The following is a 22,365-nucleotide window of genomic DNA, read 5'->3' as shown; positions in this document are numbered from 1 at the left end:
TATTAGTGGAGGCTTCCAGAGTTTTCACTATTAATACTGATTTCTGACAGTTACATCACAAACAAAAAAATTAAAAAAAACTCCCTCTCAACATTACATTATTTGGGTGATTATTAAAAAAGTAATAATTAAATTGCATAGATAAGATTGAAAATAATATAAATGTGTAGAATTGGTGCAAAGTAAGAGGTCGAACCAATACAGAAATATTTGTAAAGTCATGGGTTGTTAAAATATTCATGTATTACCATGTGTAAGTTGTCCCACATTGGAAAAAGAGAATAACATACATCATTTTATACTCCTAAGTCCTAACTATTAGTAATTGGTTTTAGTAGTGAACCTCATTTTTTAAATTCTATCATGAAATTAGAAATATCTCATTTTTCATCATTCATCATTTTAGCATTAGGAGTGTTTGATAATAGACTTTTGTTTTAGCTTTTTAAGTTATATTTTGGTTTTTAATTTGTTGGTTGGTCAAAAGTTAAAAAAATGTTATAGTAAATGGCACTGATCACTAATCCAAACTGAAAAAATTATTTGATTGGCTTTTTTCAACGACTTTAAACACCTATATTTTTTTAATAAATAATCAATGATGAATATGAATATCTAATTTTCCAAATAACCTAATAAACTACGGGTAACTCATCCGGCTAGCTAAAAGCTAACAAAAATAATTAACCCTTTCAACAAGTCAAATAAACTAGTTAAAAAGTCAACAAGTAACGACCAATACTCATTTAGAAAACACACCCTTATAGTATAATTTATGAAACAATACAAGTATCTTATAATCTACATATATATACTACCTCATATCTTTTCCCCGCTGTCTTCTCATCCAATTATTTACACATTCAGACATTCAACTTCAGTTTAGGACAGCCATAACTCATAACTCATAACTCATAACAAGATTTATGGCTATGGATTACTACTCATACAATCACAAACACATATCAAAACAACACGAAGATGAAGATGAAGATGAAGATGAAAACGACAACGATTACATAGACATGGAAGTAAGCAGCCACACACCCTTGTTTTCAGTCTGCCAGAACACAACCGTGCCACCACAAAACTGTCGAGAATTCGAGTTCCAAATGTCATCGGTAATAAATGTCGAAAGCGACACAACAACATCCCCTGCTGATGAGCTTTTCTACATGGGTAAATTGCTCCCTTTACACCTTCCTCCTAGATTACAAATGGTGCAAAATCTATTACAAGATTCAAAACCCAAGTCTAATATAGACTTTTACACTACCCCAAGTACTCCTTTTGAGTCATGTAATGTTTCTCCGATTGAATCTTGTCAGGTGAGCAGAGAACTTGACGCCCAAGAGTATTTTCGTGTGCACGAAAATGAACATGAAAATCGGTTTTTGGTTGATCATGTACACAAGTCTTGGACTAAAAAACTCAAGGCTAAAATTAAGGCCTTGTTTGGGAAATCTGATCAACAATCTTGTTCATCAGCTGTTATAAACAATCAAAACCCATGTGATGCCAAACAAGGTGGTAAAATTTATCATAGGAGATCATTTTCGGGGCCATTTAAACGTCGATCATCAACAACAACAACGAAATTATCAGCTTCGTATTCATCAGTATCCTCGTTATCTTGTTCATCTTCTTCATCGTCTTCATCAAGTAATACGAGCAATGCTCATGGGTTGATCGATTTGTCGATGTTGAAAAGAAGTAGCAGTGAAAATTCAGAGATTGAGAGCTCATTGATTCAAGGAGCTATTGCTCATTGCAAGCAATCATGTCAAGCAAGCAAAACATTGATTGAAGTTGGTGGAAAGCCATTGGATTCATCTAAATTTGCTAATAGTCTTGATGATCAAACAACCCTTTGTAGGGGTTGACATAGATCTAGGATAAATAGAATATTAAGTGACTTATGTTACGAGTCTTCTGTGCTAATCTGATATGATTTAAGCCCATTAAATGCATAATTAACAAAATAAAACAAAATAAAATAGTTTGTGTTAGTTGGTGCATGTATCACTTTCTCTGAATAGGGTTCTAGGTTTATGAATATGGGTTGCCACCTTTCTTTTCTACCCAGATCCTGATCATAGTTTTCTATAAACGGGATACACTGGGTACGATGATAATGATGTTTAAATCTTTGATCCGCTCTCTTAGCTATCTTCTTACCTCATCCTACTTTGTAGAAAAAGAACTTAAAAAGAATTTATTGAACTTTTGATTGTAAAAATTAATGTTTGTATATCTGTTTTTGTCATTCCCTTGATAGTCAACCAATCAATCATGAATTTATGTTTATCTACTTCAATAGTTGAAAGATCTTCATAGCACATCAACATCATTTTTGAGTTGAAAGTAGCTTACAATTTTGCTTCTAATGTTTTTAACATTTCATTGCCTTTGGTTTGAATTCAAGAATCCATAAAGTTGAAAAGTCAACTAATAAAACAATATTAACTAATAAAAGTGAAGATATAGTAGAATGTGAACATCTTTTATTTTAATGGGGCAAAAGATTCATAGTTTTTTTGTTGTGGATTATAATAGAATATATCAGTGTGCTTCTTATTTATGTAAAGTTGCTAATAATGTTTGTTACTAGGGCCATATATAAAAATGACTCACTAAATCATGTGTGTTTCGTTGATGATGATGTTTGCTATTAAGGGTCAATTGCCAATCGAATGCAACCTAACAAGGGTTAGGTTTCATACATCTAAGCTCCCCAAATCTCGCCTATCTAGGTGAAAACCATTATTAACATTGCAATAATGGAATGTTGATGTAAGGGAAAATATAAATTGATTGGGATATGGATGCAATCAATTGAATGATATAAAAAAGTAAATTGTAATTGCTTTAATCAATCTTCTAAATCTTAATCCTTGCTGACTAAGTCTTTACAATTATTAGTTGTAGTACAAAGCCAACACTGAAAATTGGGTAAAATAAAAGACATTGATGTCTTTTTCTTCCATGCCTTCTATCAAATTACTACTTGTTTGCTATATCTTATTTAATTGTCACCATATTATTTAAAAAATATCCACCACAATTTCTATTTTATGCAAATATTTTTATTTATATTCCTATGAACTTTTTCATGTGTAATAATAAAGGTAATTGGTCAAAACACAATGTTGAATGCATTAGATGCCAATATATATCAAGAAATCAAAAATTTCTTAGTTTAACAATTGATCAAAGTTATTTGTAAGTAAAGCATGAGTCCTGACTCAGGATCGAATCTTGTCTTGTCTAGCCCCATTGTTTTCCCTAAATAAGGTCCTGAATTTAATTCTCGTCTAGGCCCTCCACTTCCCTCGACCAACTCGTATCAAAAAGAAATTTCTTACATTTTAATGCTATTGTTAATTTTTGAATCCAATGTCATAGTATGAAAAATGTAGATCTTGCCACAAAGATCATATATCTTCATATGAAACATGAACAAAAGGTTTATATTATTTCTTTAGTGTAAAATGACTCATTTACATCACTTAAATGGATTATAACCCTTACTCATACCTTTTCCCTTCCTTTACTATTTCTATTCCATTACCCTTTTGGTAGTAGGTATTTGAATAGTGAAATTGGTAAAGAAAAAATGATGTAATTTTATAAGGAAAATCTTTTGACAAGTTAAATTGCCATACTTGTTCTTCTCCAATTATATCATTTTTTCTTCACAAAATTCATTTCAATACATTATCATATTAAAATGTGGTATTATTTGGTAATGAAAAATTGTAAACAAAAAAATTTCATTACCATAGGAACAACATGGTACATTTCATAAATATTTACTCTACAAATCATTCTTATTACCATCAATTAATACCAACAACCAAATAGACCTTACATATACTATATTTGTACCAAACCACCCATAAATCTTGAACATGCATAGTAAACTCATTATTCTAAAAAAAACTAGCACAAGCACACCCAAAAAAAATACAGGGAATCTATATTGGCAGGGTGGAACCATTAATATATACTATTTGAAGTACATCCATAAGACCATAATCACTTTACATAGTTGCTACTACAACGGTTATGGACGTATTCTTACTATGTCAACAGACATTCAATTTGATGATCTTGGAAAAAATTACAAACTTAGTCTTTGTATTAATCAGCAGAAAATATTACCATTCTCAAGAACCAAGATGAGCTGATCTCCTGGAAAACGACTCTTGTAAGATGTAAGCACATACACACTTCTAACCCGCGCCAAACGCAGCCATCCATCAGTAAGCAGCACAACCATGCACTATGTTTCATTGCTATACAGTCCAGTAGTTTGACTGATATATGGAGGCTGATAAAAACATTATTCATTCGACTCGAGTTATCTTATCAGACTTCCTCATTTACAGTATGAGGGAGGATATATTAGAGGGCATAAAATTTATCGGGTTCTGAATTAGAGAACTCTGAATGATAAAATGAATTAGACCCGCTTCTCTTTGCACTTCTATCCCTTTTTCTTATGGAACGTGATCGCTTTGATTTTACCACATAATAGGTCATTGTGCCGAGGACTCCTACCATTATAATACCCCCTATAACTGTAATGAGTGTTGCAGCCCACTCATGGTTTCGTCCAACAACTATGTAAGAAGATGCCATAAATGCAACCGAGGTGCAAATTGATGCCAACCACATCAGCTTATTGATAATTTCCACAACCCGTCTCTCAGCTTTGGTCTCACCTCGTACAAGTGTGATCTGAACTACCACAACCGCTAAAGAAGTAAACAGAGCAATCGCATTAAAGATGAAGAATATCTTGAAAGAAGCAGTCTTAGCAGCTACAGCCACCCCATCATCGTTGTCGCCACCAGGAACGGTAAATATTGCTGCAAAAGCAACTGTTGCAAAAAGCACAGCAACTACAGTTACTGAGTTGGTGGCGTTGTTAATTCCTTCCCTATGGAGTTTCCGCAGCTCCTTGGCAATTCCGCTGACATTTTCATTTGTTTTTTTGGTTTGCACAAGCTGCATGTGAACATCTTTCTTAATCTGACTCACAGTTTTTCTTAACTCGTCCCTTGGTTGATTCAGTTCATTAGCCCTGAGAGCATTATAGTGAATAAGGGTCGCTTTAATTTCAGTAGATTCTTCAGAATGGGGAAGGTCTTCAGCTATGTCTAAAGGAGTTTTGTGCTGGCTATTTAGAGCATTCACATTGATGTCTTGAAGCTGTAACAATTCATTCACTATCTGCACACAGAAAAAGAAAAAGTTCTGTTACGCCAACTAAAATTTCCGAGTTACTTGCTCTAGATTTCCTGTTTCTCCTTTGTAACTTTCAAGTTGGAATCTAAAATTTAAAACAATTTTAAGCATAAATTTTTAGGTGATAGCATTTTAAAGCTTTACAATTACTTTTCTCAACTGTCACCAGTATAAGGTACATTAGATATATCAATTCTGCTACTAGTACCAATCCTAGATGCCTTGAGGTAATAGTTCTCAATAAGTGGGATCCATGTCCAAGAGTGCTTATTTTTCACTTGACAACATAATCAAAAGGACCTTCTAGTGCATGGAGGTATTTTTGAATGACGTATCCTCTACAACAACGCCCAAGCTTTAATCCTAACAAAGATCGCTTTATCTAATAGTAACTGAAAACTAAGAAAATCAATCCCAATGCTCAATAATATATATTCTCCTCCTCAATTCGTTTGTATCTATTGTCATATGCTCCTACAGATCCCAATTCCATATGTGCTACTTCACTCATGTTATCAATGGAATCTTCATACCACATATTGCTCTTCAAAGCTCCTCAAACTTCCAACCTTCCATTTTCTTTTAACTTGTGCATTTTTCCAGCACAAACACCAAAACCCTTTCTTATGTCATCATTTTGAATTTTATCCTCTAAAGTATATACACTCATCCATCTTAAAAAACCCGTCTCAACTACCCAACTTACAATGTTCTCTTCAAAAAATCTAACATTCTAAACAACATAATAGTATTTGTGTAATGATAAACCGGGATAATGCGCCCTTTCAACTTAGTGACACACCTCAATCATCAAATATTTCGACCTGTACTTAATCCTATGCTTACCATCTTGATTAGTATATGTAAAAAGTTTGAGCCAAGATTCTTGGAAAAGTCGTCTATAATCACAGCAGAAAATAGTAAGCAATTGCTCTACCAATATAATTGAAGGAAAAGGATCATGTTCTCCTTAATTCTCATCAGTATGCAATAGTATATGATAGCAAGAAAGAAAAGCTTCAGGTAGGGTGCTGATTTTGTTCAAAAAGTGAAGAGAAGAAGGATCAGATTAAGTTGAAGAGATTCAAGGCATTCCCTTTTCAAGATCATACTTCTCTTTATATCCTTCTACATTGAGTTGGCAACATGTAGTGGTGAAACTTGAATGAAAAATTAAGGGAACAAAAGTTTAAATTATAATGTTTGTTAAAAATAATTAGGGGGCAAAGATCTAAACTCTTGACCTTTTAGTTATAAAAATATTAACTTCACCATTACACATTACTCCCTCTTATCCACTTCAAATGTTTCATTTAAGATTTGCACTATTTACCCATCGCTTTTAGTTTGTATTTTATTCAATATTTGCAACACCAAAACCCTTTCTTATGTCATCATTTTGAATTTTATCCTCTAGAGTATATACACTCATCCATCTTAGAATACCCGTCTCAACTACCCAACTTACAATGTTCTCTTCAAAAAATCTAACATTCTAAACAATACATAGTATTTGTCTAATGAAAAGTTAGTGACACACCTCAAATTAGAAGGGTTGACTTCCCAAACATCCCCAAACTTAAAATGAAAAGTTGTAGTTTATGAAACACACCAGTCTCTACACTTGTGAGAATGCACAAGAAAGCCAAGAACAGGAAAAAAAAGAAAGGAAATGTGTAACCAAAGTAGTATGCAGATTTCGAGCACTACAGCTCCCAAAGACTCCTTTCATTCAATTTCTTCACACCTTTTTATATTTACAAACTAAGTTTATATAGACATTTCAGCCTAACAACTTTATAGCAGAAATAACAAAATATTTTCTCTCGTTTAACCCCTAATAATCCTCCTGTTCCCCAGTTGTCACAACTGACTCCTCTTCATTCCTCTTGCGTCTCTGATACGTCTTAAGTGTTAGTTCTTCCCCTGTCCTCTCTCCTCTGTCCCAAGTGTGACATTTTACTAGTATGGATCATACATTCATATCCATGGAATAAAAATTGGTCCGTTTAGTAATGTAATGGCCATTATGTAACTTGTTTCGGAGTTGAAGCAACGTTAAATCCCATTATTTATAACGGAGTTGGAACTTTCTCGGTAAAAAAGTTGTGTTGAACGTCACGTAACGTGTAACCCCTAATATCATACCATAACAACGATATTTCACCATTACAACGTTATGTTCTGAAGAAATTACAGAAAATTTTCTTCTAGCATCCTAAATTGTAGAAAAAGCACTTATACATCTCATTGTTAAAATATCATTCATACTCGTTAACTAATCACGTAAATTATAGTTAATTATAATTTTAATCGCTAAGCAAAACAATTAACTAACGAGTTAATTAATAGTTTACTAAAAGTATCTCATATAGAGCAATTATGATAGATATGGGCATATTATTGCAAAACAATAATACAACAAATATGCAATTATAAGTTCAAGACTCTAGCTTCTTAAGTGTCTAAGGAGTTTGGTAGTTTTCAATTTTTCAATAATATTTTTGAACACTTTTCAAAAATACTTAGTGTTTTTTCTCCTTTTTTCATCTCTTTTGCTCTACTATTAAACAAATACTTTTTTACACTCTCCGATATCTTCTTCCTTTCTTACTATCATTTTATTAGAAATACCAAGCCAAGGATATCATTAAAGAGGCCTAGCAATCACCAAAAAACCTTACATCAATTTAGGCAATACAAAAGAAAGGCATTTTATTAATTAATGGCAATACAAAAATTGGTGGTGGATGGTCATGGTGGTGGTAGCCGTGGTAGGGTTGGTGGTGGCTTGGCGAGCACGACGACACTAGTTAGTGGTGAACTTAATTTCATTTCCAATTGCTTGCTTCTCTAATCCAATCTCATAGCTTGACCATAGTTCTCTCAATTGCTTGCTTCCCTAATCCAATCTCCACTGCATAATTCACTTGAAGAACTTAATCTCATTTTGGTTTAATTTTTTATGCATCTTTAGGAAAGGTTGAAGAAAGAAGGAGGAAAGAGAATATAATGAAGGGGAGGAGAGAGAAAATAATTGAGAGGTGGTGGTGGTGGTGGTAAAGAGGGAGTTGAGAAGGTTGTGAAGGGAGGTGGTTAAATGTATATAGTTGAGTTAAAGTCAAAGGTAAAAGATAAATGTCTATGCGTATTTTAGAAATAAGTCACCGGATTCCTGTGAAGTGGTTGTATCCAAAGTTGTTAAAATCGGGTTCTACTTGGAATCGTTCGGATCTACAGAATCAAATCGGTAGAATCGAATCGTAGAATCGTAAGATTCTACAATAAACTTAAATTTGCTATCTAATTATATTTATTCACTTCAAAAGTTTAAGTTTATTAATTAAAGTTTCATTCACTTCATTTTTAAGAATGAAATAGAAAAATATTCAATAATTAGTTTAAATCTTCATACCTAGATGAAGAAACTTTTTTTTTTTTAAATTATGATGATGGACCGCTAAGTTGTAAGAAAAATTGGTACATAAGAAAAATTTATAAAATTAAAAATAAATGTGTAGAATCGAATCGTTAAATCGTAGAATCGTAAAATCGTGTTATGATTCTACCTCTACAAATTTTACATTAACTAGAATCGTAAGATTCTACCAACTTACGATTCTACCTATGATTCAAATCGCTCGCTTATTTTTTGATCGTATAATCATAGATCAGAATCGCGATTTTAATAACCATGGTTGTATCACTGTCTACTTTTATAACTTGAAGGTAGTAATTCGCAAAAAGTAAAGGATGTAGTTCGCAAATTATTTTTAAAAAATATCAAAACTTGAGGGGAGAAAAGAATAATGGATAGGATGGAAAAACATGATGAGTTCATAAACACAGTGCGTTTTTCTCAAAATGTTGGGAAAGTTTTTGTTTATTGATTTTTTTCTTTAAAAAATCTAAAAAGGTGTTATGTGGCATGTTTGATGTGAGTTTATGTTTGGTGATTATTAAAGCGGTATTGGTGTTTTATTTGGTGTTGATGAGATAGAATGAATAAATATTAATGTAAATGAAAATCAACAAAATCTTTGGTTATTGTTAACACACTCTATGTGACTTTTTTTCAATCATTCACACAGCGTTGGCCGTGATTAGTGTTATTACTCTGTTAGCTGTTTTTCAGACGCCGTGACTGTTTTCATAAACGCATTCACGACCGCATTTTGTTTCCATGTTCATATCAGAACAAAAGGAAGGAAAGGGGGAGAATTACAAAAATAATATTTTCTTAACATGCGCTTAACAGCTCCAGCAGAATAACGAAATAAACATAGCTGAAGGCCACCTAGTTGTGATGCAAGAACAAAGAAGTTACAATGACCATAAAATGAATTTCCCATGTAAAAGGAAATGGTGTGCTTAAAAATTTGAACTAAGCTATTTTTTCTTTTTTGGCAATAAGTACTTGATAATAACCAGTTAAATCTATAAGAATAAGTGTAATATAAAGTTTACATGACTAATCAGAAAAAGTGTGTCAAGTGATAAGAAAGTCGATCAGCAGTATCACATTAACAGAAAAACATGATTGTTTTGCACGAAAAAGTTAGTTATGAAGTCATAATTCACCAGAAAGTCACTAAATAATCCTTGTATTGTTTATTCTTTAATATAAGCAGTATATCATTAAGAGAAATATGGGCAAATACCTCTGCACGCTTCTTCCTAGTAGCCACATGCAAAGCGGTGTTACCAAACTTGTCTGTGCGCATGACAATGGTTGCATCTGCATGAAGAAGCGCTTTCACAACTTCACAGTTATTCCCTTTCACTGCCATATGCAATGCAGTTTGGCCTTTTTTGTCAGTCTTCCTACCCAACGTTGAATCCTTCTCAAGTAATGCCCTAACAATGTCCGCATGACCTTGACGAACAGCAAAATGCAGTGAATTTTTTCCATTGGATTTGCATGAATCTACCAAGCTACTATCTCTTGAAAGTAGTTCATTAACTATAGCAGTATGCCCTCTTGTTGCTGCAGATATTAGAGGAGTTGCATTTGATTGTCCAATCGTATTTATTAGCCCTGGATCATGGTCTAAAAGTACTTGGACAATTTCTGCAATATGAAGGCAATAAATGACCTAATCGATCACAATCCAGATTCGAAAACATAAATTTAAAATAGTTAGAATCACAAGATCTGATAAGTATACCAACTTGGCCAGCAAAATTCTAAGAGATATACAACTGAGGCAGAAATAACAAACTAACAAAAGAGGCTAATTATCAATAAGTATCGTAAATAATCGATAGTGAAATTTTATTTACAGCAAGCACATGGTGTACGAGTAGCAAGCGGATCGAACGAAGCTAGGGTCAATTTATTTCACTAAACTTTTAAAATCAAGCAGCGAGAAAATTAAATATGAGTTGGATATTTTACTAAATAAAACATTGTTTATACACATCATCCTCTAAACTCTAAACCATGATTCAAGAATTCAAAAAAATCACATTTTACATTTAAGAACTTCAAAAGCCAACGGATGAAGATAAAAACGAATGTCCCAAGAATATAAAATTTAAAAGGAAGTTTAGTTAATCACCAAGGTGTCCCTGATTAGCAGCAACATGCAAAGGATCAAACCCGGAGTGGTTCTTTTGAGTAAGGGTATCCTTATTAGCATACTTGAGCAGTTCTTTTACCACATCAATATGTCCCTTCTCAGCTGCTGTAAAAAGTGCAGTCTCTCCCAACTCATTAACCTCGTTCACCACCAGGGCCCTTACCTCAGCAGCCTCTAGTTCAAGCTCAGGACCACTTAGACTGTCCCCCATCTGTGAATTTATGTGCCCACCCAGAATCTGTTTTACAGCTTCCAAATCACCACGTTGAGCAGCCAGGTGCAGCTCAGTGTCATTGTGGCGACCGGTTACCTGCTTCACATACTTTTTCTTGCCTGCTTGATCAATGCGTTTACCAGAATTCGAGAGAACCAAAGCAGGTGCAGATGTAGAGGTTGGGGATGGAGAGGGGGATGGAGAAGGAGATGGCTCCATTGGTGTTTGGTTGGACGTGGGGGTGATAATACCAATTTCCAAGTCTTTTTCAACAGCTGTATCAACAATTACAGTTAATAAATTTCATAAAATAAAAATAAAAATGTTGCAAAGTTAGAAGGAATGAACAAATATGGAAAATATGGCGATCACTCAGGGACATAGGGAGTAAAATTTATGCTCAGCCTCCCTCAGTCCCTCTCAATTTTATACATTTTCTTGTCCCAATGATTTTTCTAAATTTTTACTTCTAATCTCATCCACAAAATCAATCTCTCTTTTCTTTGATCTACTCAACTTAATCCCAAACATCAAATTTCTAATCTCACAACAAACCCTATTTAAATCTATGCTCATACTCCCTTTGTGTCCTTCTCAATTAGCTGATAAGCTGATAGTAAACGCCCCAATTTCATCCATGACAAAAACATTCGTAGATACTCCATAATTTTAATAAATTTCATCCTCTAGTATCTGATATTCAACATAACAATTCCCCATATCAGAATACAAAATTGAAGTTAAGAGTAGAATTAAACTACCCATTAACCCAGTGTCAATTTGTATGTATCAAAAGCATAAATATGAACTGATCTTATTCTACAAGACATCACTCAAAAACTGAAATTTTCACTTCAGGAAAAAAAACAGAATCTGGGCAAAAGACTTTTATATGAACAAGCAAAAGAAACACGGAAAATCACATATAAGGAATTCTCAATTAAATTATAGTACTCCTGGTAGAGATCAAGCTGGAAAACATAAATAAAACAAAATAGGATTCGAACAAAAATAATTATAATAAAAAATAGCCAACAATACAAGAAGGAAAGTAAGGAAATTAAAAAGAGTAAAGTAAGTAAACCTGGTTGAATTGAGAAAGACATGGTTAATGAAAAATGAGTAGAGCAGAATCTGTTAGAAGAAAAAGATGGAAGTCATTTCAATGGAGCTAGGAAAAAGAGTAAAGTAGAAAGAAGAAAGAAGAAATGATGAGAAAGTGAGAGAGAGAAAATGGAAGACATCGAATGAGTAAGCATATAGCAGGGGATAAAGACAGAAAACGAAGGTGCAGAGAACCCAACCACTTTTTCATTACTAATGTACTCCCTCAGTTGAATTTTGCAATATTTGCTATTTTGGTCTGTTCTACTTAATTTGCATCATTTTTTTTTATAATGATCCATCATTTTCTTTTAGTCTCGTCCACACATTTCAATTCCTTTTTTATTTTATCCGCACGAGTCATTCTCTTTTAGTTATTAGCAATTTACTCATTTCCCCAAACACCACCAACGTACTCCTATTTTTTGCATGAATGCCGATTGTAGTGCTCTGTATCTCCCTGCCCAGGGACTAATTTTCCATCTTTGATTATGGCAGTAACCAGTATCCCCTTCAATGCACATTCTGGTTTTATAGATGATTTCATTCAACATTTTTCGGGAGTGGTGGTATCATCTTTCTGAATCAACAACTGGGTACGCCGAATTTCTTACCTACTTTCTTTCTATCTTTGCATTATAAATAGGGACAAATAAGGCATAGTTTGGTTTTCTTTAATGGGTATGATATGCTCTATATATCTTTAATTATGCTTATTTTTGTTTGTTGGTTCTCTATTTGGATTTCAAGTTCTTTTCATGAATCAATTATTCTGTTTGAAAGTTGTTTGCCATTTTTCTGGTTTTCACCTGTCTAATATAGAGTATTAGTGTTCGGGTCGTACTGGACACAATTATGGTTAATACAATGTTTGGTTTGTGCTAGGGTTTTAAGGAAAGATTAATGATGATGCTGGTTGTGGGATTTGTCTTTGCTTTCTAGCCTTTCTTCACAGGTATCAAACATCAGTTGTTGCTCATGGGCCATGGGACCACCTCCTATAATAGTACTTAATGCACTCATCACCAAGTGGACAGTGGCAATGATTTTGGTCAAGAAATTAGGGTTAGCTTTATGGTGTGAGCCTGTGAGGCGTTTTGTGAGTAAATGTAAAAGTGAATAAATGTTTGTTCTTCAACTGATTGAGAGTAATGGCAGCAGTTTAGTTCAATGAGAGAATACTAGGTACCTTGTAAATGAGGAATGTGAGTATAAGTATAGTGGATGATCACATGCTACGAAAAGTTCTCCTTGACCTTGGTGCAAAGCTTCAGATATTAGAGTTAGCTAGACGTTGGTGTGGCCCTTTCTCATTGGAGGTAGGTCAATAAATGCAAATGATCTCTTTTTGCCCGAAACAAGGAAACTATTTACTATTGTCAAAATTAGTAACTCATATGTCGTTTAACTAGAGTGTGCATTACATAGTAAGCTATTTCATTGCATTTGTGCACTAAATGCTACGTACTTATATGGATGATATCCTTAATGTAATGGATTGGGATTCCAAGATCCAGAAGAGCACAAATTGTGATAGAAATAGAATATAATTTTCCATTTTGAAAATTTATCAAGTGGAGTACTAGATTTGTGGTTTTAAGGTTGTATGAGCCATGGGGGAGAAGAAATTATTTGCAAGAGCTGATGTAACTGTATTTGACATAGATTTGCTTTTACATTTCATTAGTTATGGAGTATATGCGGAAGCATAGATATAATGAGAATTTTGGGAAGAGGAATATTTACTAGAAGGAAGTACACCTAATATAAAATATAGTAATTCACTGAGCATTCCAAAAGCCCCAGTAAAGAGGTAGTTAAGACAAATAATAAATTCTCACAATATATAAACTCACGGATGAGACAAAAAAATAGTGAAAAGGATATAAGGGAGAATGTGTATATGATGTATAACTTGGGAGCGATGGTCTTGTAACGTAGAGTTTTATATCTTAGTGGGATGAGTGATGGTGAGTAAGTGTATATGATTAATTTTGTTGTGCCTTGCAATTGAATGCACAAATCTGATTTATAGGAGTATAATATTAGTGAATTAATCCTTAGGCGACATTATGAAGATTATGTGATCATATAGCAATTTTTGATGATAATGCAATTAGCATCCACTAGCTTAGCTTCATTTTACTTGATGATTTTGATGATAAAACCAATTCTTCTATCACCCTTTTATGTGTTGTGAGAACACTAACAATACTGTTGGGTGAACCAAAAAGTTTGGGCTACACTCATTAATCTCCAAATGAAGTGGACTACTTATTAAACTGAATTTGACTCAATTTTACTGTCAATTATTGTTGAAATGTGTAGAGAACGGAGCCTAAGTTGCAGATGGGAGAAATACTTCGTTGTCATTTAAGGTAAATATGGGATAAGAGAATGTCACTTGGCTGGTAATGGCTTTTGTTATCACTTCAATATGCACGCTATACCTTGGATACTAGGAGTTCTCTCTTAGTTGCGTCATTCTTGGAATGTCATATTTCTTAGTGTGGTTCATTATTCTTTGGTTCTATATGTTGCAAGGATATAAATTACATCTTGCTTTGAAGATTTGGTTTATGTGGCATTTTACTCAATTGTTTTTTGAGGATTTGTTAGCCATGGATGAGTTTAGCAAAATATTTTTGGGGTTTGCATTATGGTTTATGTAATTCTCAAAAAAGATTGTTTTAAATGATGATACTTGAGAGAGCTTCAATGCATCAAACCCAAAAAAGTTTTTCATTAAGTAGAAGTTTAAGTACCTATGTGTAATCTAAGTGATGATATGAGCTATTTCAATTGGAAAAACACTTGACTGATGAATGAGTTGCCCATCCAAAATGACGAAGACGTAAGGTTCATTGTGCTTAATGGGGGTTACTAAAATGATAGAACGTCTTTGGATGTTTGCTTGACGCAATATGACTGGTGAGTGGAGATTCCTAGATGCCCTGATGGGGAGATGTGAACTTTTTGAGGTAATAAGTACAAATATAACCTAAGATTAAATTGGGAGAAGTAATCAATTTACCAATATGGAGCTCATAGAAAACATGTCTTTTGATATGAGTATATGACCTATGCGATTATACAATTCATGTTGCTTCATATGTGAGCAGTGAGTTATGCTTGAGTTCTCAATATAGGATGTTCATCATTGCGCGTAATTTTTTCTATTTACACCTTTCTTCCTCGTCTTTCCTGCTTGATCCTACTTTTCCATCCTGCTTTTTCATCTTTCTCATCTTGAAATAGTTTGTGTATAAAAATTCCTTAATTGATCTTTTGAAAGGCAAGTGTAAGCTGCGTAAATCTTGACCTCTTTGGACTCTTTGATCATCAGTCTTCCAAATTGGTGGTTATCTAGATATGTATTTCCTATGGGAAGGGAAGCACCACATTGTCATTAATTATCAAATACTGCTGCTCTATATTAGTTTGTGGTGGACATAGTAATAGCATTTTGTTTGTTTTCCTAGTTGCATTAGTTGAGAATGGTCAAGGCAAAGGTTGCAACTTGCAAGAGGATAGTTGTTACTGAATATCCACCCTTTGTTCACGCAAGTCCTTGGTAATCACTAGTATAACTCTACTATTATGACTCACATGTGGAGTAATCATTAATTTTGGTTCAGAGTTCAGACACTCATTCACCATTTGCTGTACCATTTCATGACATCTTTTTAGCTACTGTGAATACTTGACTTTTGGAGGGAGTGAATGATCCCTGTTGACAATTGAGGACTACGGTCATTTATGTCCTAAATTGTTTTTTCTGAGAAAGTGGCAGCAAAGGGAAGTGTTCTCATGTAAAGATTAGCTTATAAACTTTAGCAAGCTCATGACTGTTAGCGGTGGTTGTCAATTGCAGATTTATTTAGATTATTAAGTCTTCCGTGTTTAGAGAGCTGCTACTGTTGTCAAATTTATGTGGTTATTCAGGTAGTTATTAAGAAGACTTCTTGAGATATTAATTCTGGTACAAAACTGATTAATTATCTGGGAGATGTTGGACAGTTCAAAGTGGACAATTTTTTAGTTTAGTTATTGATACTATAAATTGAAGCTATCTTTTTTATTATCAGGGTTCGCATATAATGGCACAAGGGTAAACGAATGTTGTATTGCTTAGGCCTACTTATGTGAATGAGTAATTATCACCTCTTAAATACATTTGTTAATTTATGGGTTTAAGTTTTCGGTCCAGAATTTACCGCGGTACAAGTAACACTCTGACCTACATGGTTACCTCCATAAAATGTGTTCTTTTCTGCCAACTGAAGAGAGGGTTAATATAAATTTGGATGACAGATGACCAACTCTGCAAGGAACAGAACTAGTGCCATGTACTGTATTTTCATTTCTCATACTGAATGGTCAAGCACTAATTGGATTAAGACAGTTTTTATCAGATCTGTCCTGCACTCCTGCCACAATAGGTTAGAGCAAATAACTAGTATTTATTTTCTAATAGTAAGTTGCTTTTATCATGAAGCACCCTTTAAATGTTTGAATGAGGTTCTTAATAACATCACTTCTTAATATCCTGACTATTAGAAAAGGTTTCTTGTATTTGATGACTGATGTTTTATAAAAAGACTTCATATGTGCTAGTAAGGTAGGCAATTGGGGTCAAATTTAACCCGTTTGGACACATATAAACGGAACTAGATTTCGTGGATGACCAAGCACGCACAAAACCCAAAAATGACACAACCCAAAACATCTATGTGCTAATATCAATAGTACAACAAACCCAAGCCTTGATCCGAAGATTTGTGCTAATGTGAATAATACTAACTACTAAGGATATCAACAGCCACCTTATCTGTATTATGTTCTCTGTGCACTTTATTAGACTTTTATATAAACCACCTTATATATTTTTTTTGGCAGAGTAATAGCCACCATAGTTTAATTTCTGTCCGGAAATGGGCATATGGCCCCCCTTTGCTACTGCAGTTAGGTCACCTCCCAATTTTCATGGCTTATCTTTCCCTCCTTTACATCAATTATTCTCATTAACTTTACTCGAGCAATTGTAATTATATCTCCTAAATCAGATCAAATCAAGACCAAATCTAGACAATCGATGTTGTTCAGGAGCTTTTGGAGCCGAGCCTAGGCTAATTTGGCATGGTTAATTGCAACCTTGAGAGCTGAGCGAAGATCAACTAATTTGTGAGCCACGTTGGCTCACTAACACCCCTAAGCTCAGTGAACTAAAGGTCAAGTATTATTAATGTTCCATTTTTTATTTAGTGCACAGAAGCATGGACGCTACGGTAGCCTAATGTAATGATTGAATAGATTCTGTTATGTTAGTAAATTAGGTGGTATGATAAAGTCTCATAAATATTGATTGAGTGAACAAGTTGAAACACCATTGGTGTAGTCACATGTTTGGGTAAGAGCTATGTTTGAGCCATTACTTGGGAAGGGATTGAATAGTGGGCAATCTAGACTTAAGGCTGATGAATGGGTGCAAGTGTTGATTAAGTTTTGGTACAATAAGAGGGGGAAAAATAGTGTAGTATGTAAGATGAATGGTAGAAAACGAATTTCAAACCTGTTATTTAGTCTGGAAGTGATATATTCTACAGTTTTCATATTTGTTCATCTCACTCTATTTTGCTACATTTCTTTTTTTGGAATGATCCCACACATGGAATTAAAACTTGTATATTACGTTATGTTATGTGACGACTGTAATATAACATGTTTGAGAGTTTTCGCGACATTAAATCCAACGGTGCATGAACGGTCAATGAGAACGTGTAACACCCGTTACAACATTATTTGTTGAGAAGAGAATACAGAAAAATCTCTTCTAATGTTTTCCTAAATTGCTGATTAAGTTCTTATAATCTTTCGTGTTAAAAATTTCATTAATAACCATTAACTTTAATTATTACAGATTACTTAAGTTATAGTTACTCATAACTTTAATCGTCAAACAAAACAACTAACTAATAAGTTAATTTATTATCCACGAAAAGTACCTCATATAATGCAATTATAATAGCTTTGGCATATTATTTCATAAGAAAAGTAGTTTAACAACAAAATGAAATTATAAATTTAAAACTCCGCTTATGTGATTGTTTTCACACCGCATTGGTCGTGATTTGTGTTTTTACTTCGTTATAGCCATTTTCCTTAACTCCTCGACCATTTCGGTGACCGTGTTTCTTTTCCATGGTCTCATCACTTTCTTCGATTCTTATCCATACATTACTTTTCTCTTTTAATACCATACACGCCATTTAACTTCTTTTTTTCTCCCAACAATTAACTACTTAATATTTGTGTCAATTTTCTTAGTAGCAAACTCAGGGGATAGAGGAGTATCAATCTAACTGCTCATTTCCATGAAGTTGAACAGCTCTGACTTTCTGATTCTCAGTGATTCAGTCTAACCTGGCTGGCTGTCATTTGTTTGCTGAAATTCTAGTCTATTGCTAGAGGATTCTACCCTGCTTCTTTCAACTGAGGGTTATGCTTGGCTGTTTTCCATTGCAAAAATGGAGGTATGCACTCTAAATATAAAATCAGAGAAAACACACTTTTATTAATTTCTTTTTTTAAAGGGTTGGGGTGACTGATTTTAGATAAATCAGAATGGTGTAAGAATTACATAGACCTATAACCAGAATAACATGATTTATAACCAGAATATGGTCCTATAACCAGTAATTATGCTGGGAACCTAATCTTTTTAAATAAGAGAAAGCACAAACAAAACCAAGATTTTTGGCAACATACTGGAAAACCAATATGATACATTACCCTATCTACTGCAATCTAACAAAGCTTAGGTTTTCGTCATTGATCCAGTTGTACCTCTCCATAAAAGGGTTTACAATGTTTTTAACAGGGTAATCGTCAATGCAGTCTTCCCAGACATTCCTGTCCTTGAGATCTCTCATTACCTCCCATAAGCAATTGTTGCACTTGAAACCTGCCCCGAAGCTGATCATGAGAATCTTATCTCCTTTTTTGAGTCTCTTTTTAGCCTCCATGTAACCTAGAACATACCAGAACCCTGCAGCTGACGTATTTCCCCATCTGTGAAGGGCCATCCGTGCAGGTTCTAAATCGTAATCACTGAGCTGCAAACCTTTTCCAGTACCATCAATAACTGCTCTTCCACCTGGATGTATGCAGAAATGTTGAATTCCAGCTTTAAAATTCAATCCTTTTCCAACCTTTTCAAGTTCGCCCGTTTTCCAACTTCGAGATACTAGTAGATACCGGATCAGTTCTCGTAGAGGTAAGATATTAGGCACCAACACCTTAAGATTCTCTGTAAAGGCTTGAGCAGCTGCCTTTGGCAGGTGCCTTGTGAGACAAAATCCTGGGTATCCCTCATCGTCTTCTTTTTGATAACAGCACTTGTATGCTTCATCATCCGATCCAAGATGAGTTCTCAATATGTAATTCAGCTTGATGATAGCCCGATGTTTCAGATGCCTGTTGTTTGAGAAGAGCATTGAGCAACCTCCTGTGCGGAACAGACAGTTGGAGAGCATGAAAGATCGATCCCTTCCCATATACCAGTTCGTTCCCATGGATTCAGTGCTAACAATAATAGCGTTAATATTTTTCTGCACCTTAAACATTTGCTGGACAATATCAATGGCAACGAGGCTAGCACTACAACCCATCCCCACAATGTTGTATGTTTTAATGTCAGGCCGCATCTTGTAACGGTTGACAACCCGCGACGTGAGAGAGGGTACTGTAGAAAGCAAGGACACATTCACGACAAGGACATCTATCTCTGACGGGGATATCCCCGATTTATCAAATAACTTATCGAGTGTGGCAAAGATGATTTCGTCCATCTCTTCTAAGGCATCATTTAGAGTAGGACTTGCTTCTCTGCCTTCGAGAACATTTTTGGGACTGTAAGTTGACTCTCCTATGCCAGAACTCACTATTGTTTTTAAGAGGTACCTGAACTCTTCTAAACGGAGTCTCTTGTTTCGGAATACGATGCTTGCACAAGTTTCAGTACTTAGCATCCTGTCTTCAGGAGGCTTGAAGCACTCATACTGAAGCATGTAGCAGCACTGATCCCTCTTTCTAAGAGCTCGTTTACATAGAACGTAAGCGACGTACAGAAAAGGAAATAGGTAAAGAGCCGTCAGAAGCTCCATAGAGGTAATCTGACTGAGAGAAGAAAGAAATTTAGTTGAGAGAAAAACAATTATTGGTTGCTTTCTGATATATTGTGTTGTAGGGATTGTGTTGTAGGGAGAGTGTGTGCCTTTTAGTGCCTCTTTATAAGAATTTGTGAGTATTATCTGTTTTGAGTAAACACTTTCCTCTTTATCACTTTAAGTCACTCTGTCTCTCTCTCAATCACTAACAGACATTGGCATAAATTTGACACATAAAAGCATGATGAAAGCAATAATAACTATTCCAACCCACAATGACCCTTGTTTTTCACAGTTCCAGGCTGTTTCATTTCTACCTCTTTTTAATATGTAAAAAGGGTTTTCATATTGAACTCTCAACAACTATTTCTTCCTCTTAAGACTTACTTATATAGTTGGTGTGTTTGTGGGCCACTTAGTATTAACTATGATCACTGAAGTGCAATGCTTAATCATCTAACCCCCCCCCCCCCCCCCCCCCGGCCCTTCCTTTGTTTTCCTCTTTTTATGTTTAATCTGTCAATTACTTCATCATTGGATGTCAAGTTCAAGCATTTTCTGATCTATTGCAGTTTATATTGGGGATTCAGGTTTACTATTTGGTATGGAAGAAGCCATCCGTATCACTGATCGTCATGATAGGTGAGGTGTTCATAAAGTTTTGGTTTCATCTTGCTATCGAAAAGGCAGGATAAAATTTTCAAATGCTAGATGTCTCACCAGTTTCACCCAAGATTATCAATCTCGCCCGAGACTCCAAATGCCAAAACTTTTGTCTTTTCCCCATATTAATCTGGACTAAGATTAATGTCAATATCAACTGAGATTAGTGAGTTGCTAACAGAAACTTCTTCGACCAATCCTCTTGTTTCCAACAAAAGAAATTTAATACATTAAAATTAATATTTTAATATTGCTTCATGTTTATTTTTCCCCTCATATGTATATGCCACTTGTGATGGTCCTTGGTGTTTTTAATTTGTTACAACAATATTTTATTACCTCAATATAGCGGCTCTCACTTAGGTGGGTGATTTTGTTTTCAGAACCGACATTGCACAGAATATTTCGGTGTTGCTTTCAAGTAACTTGGCAAACCTTTACTTTGAATTCTGAAGCTCTTTTTTATATGACCATTTAAATTAATTTCTCTTTTTTATAAAATTTCTGCAATTAGAAAAGAAAATCTTTCCTTAGTTGCAGACTATTTTCTAGTGTATCTATTGTTCAGTTGTTCCTCCTTTGGCCAATTCTACTAAATGCATTTTCTAAAGGTTTTTCCAAATTATCCTTATTATGTCAACCTTAGACATTCCACACAAGTGCACTAATATTTTTGGGTGCCCATATTCTTTTGCCAATTATAATTTTCAAGTGCTCATATCTTGTGTTGGATTTTTTTTCCTTCTGTAGAAGCTTGTACTCTAGCTTTTATCATCCCCTATTCTCCTACCTAACACTGCAGCCTTAAATCAATTAGAAAGATAAACCTTCCTGTTAATTATGTTGATAAGGTACACAAGTAGTTGTATGTCTTTTTTTCCTTTTTTTATATGCCTAAGGCAAATTTTATACTTACAAATTTAAGTCCGGTGGGGGCGTTGAGGTGGTAAGTTATGAAGAGTGCATATTGTTTATTTAAAAGGGAAGGGAATAGAAAAGAAAAGAAAATGATTGTTTTCGCTTCAAATCTTTTCACTTTAGAACATATTGTATTCTTAACAAAATTTGTTCATGTTTTTTCTTTAATCCCCTCTCCAAATCCTTCCCCTCCCTCCAAACAAGGGATTCGTCATCCCAGTATCACATGATTTGTTAATCGGTCTTGCGAATCTCAAATCGAAAATAGCGAATTATGATCCGTTTTAGGCTATTATTGAACCATTTTGAGTGAGTCGCGAATCTAAAACGCGAACCAACTAATGAATTATGTTTCACTGCTCCATCCTTCGAAATCCACTCCTTCCTATCCCTCCATTTCTCTCTATCCAAACACAGTGATATGGTTTTCACTGATCTATCATTTTGACGCTAGCTCATTCTA

At 34.4% G+C, this 22,365-nt stretch overlaps 3 protein-coding genes across 3 annotated transcripts; 1 reads left to right on the top strand and 2 right to left on the bottom strand.

Annotated features, from left to right (window-relative positions):
- Positions 1-755: 755 nt before the first annotated feature.
- LOC130804561 (probable membrane-associated kinase regulator 4) lies at positions 756-2,382 on the top strand. Its single transcript, XM_057669029.1, has one exon. The coding sequence runs from the start codon at positions 927-929 to the stop codon at positions 1,881-1,883; it is 957 nt and encodes a 318-aa protein (XP_057525012.1). The 5' UTR covers positions 756-926; the 3' UTR covers positions 1,884-2,382.
- Positions 2,383-3,759: 1,377 nt separating this feature from the next.
- Positions 3,760-12,274, bottom strand: LOC130804685 (ankyrin repeat-containing protein ITN1-like). Its single transcript, XM_057669217.1, has 4 exons — positions 12,134-12,274; positions 10,815-11,324; positions 9,915-10,324; positions 3,760-5,238 (listed from the first exon to the last, which is right to left on the bottom strand). Exons 1-4 carry the CDS (start codon positions 12,153-12,155, stop codon positions 4,408-4,410), a joined length of 1,773 nt encoding a protein of 590 aa, XP_057525200.1. The 5' UTR covers positions 12,156-12,274; the 3' UTR covers positions 3,760-4,407.
- A 6,428-nt stretch (positions 12,275-18,702) lies between these two features.
- Positions 18,703-20,855, bottom strand: LOC130804686 (3-ketoacyl-CoA synthase 19-like). Its single transcript, XM_057669218.1, has one exon. It carries the CDS (start codon positions 20,316-20,318, stop codon positions 18,951-18,953), a length of 1,368 nt encoding a protein of 455 aa, XP_057525201.1. The 5' UTR covers positions 20,319-20,855; the 3' UTR covers positions 18,703-18,950.
- Between the last annotated feature and the right edge of the window lie 1,510 nt (positions 20,856-22,365).

This window comes from Amaranthus tricolor, chromosome 17 (assembly GCF_026212465.1).
Source record: "Amaranthus tricolor cultivar Red isolate AtriRed21 chromosome 17, ASM2621246v1, whole genome shotgun sequence".
Classification (NCBI taxonomy): domain Eukaryota; kingdom Viridiplantae; phylum Streptophyta; class Magnoliopsida; order Caryophyllales; family Amaranthaceae; genus Amaranthus; species Amaranthus tricolor.
This window is presented reverse-complemented; position numbering and strand designations above follow the sequence as displayed.

Coding starts and splice junctions, on each gene's coding strand:
- LOC130804561 (XM_057669029.1), top strand. CDS start 927: ATGGCTATGGATTACTACTCATACAATCACAAACACATATCAAAACAA.
- LOC130804685 (XM_057669217.1), bottom strand. CDS start 12,155: ATGTCTTTCTCAATTCAACCAG. Junction 10,325..10,814: donor TGCTAATCAGGGACACCTTG/GTGATTAACTAA, acceptor TTCATATTGCAG/AAATTGTCCAAGTACTTTTA. Junction 5,239..9,914: donor CTAGGAAGAAGCGTGCAGAG/GTATTTGCCCAT, acceptor TTCTGTGTGCAG/ATAGTGAATGAATTGTTACA.
- LOC130804686 (XM_057669218.1), bottom strand. CDS start 20,318: ATGGAGCTTCTGACGGCTCTTTACCTATTTCCTTTTCTGTACGTCGCT.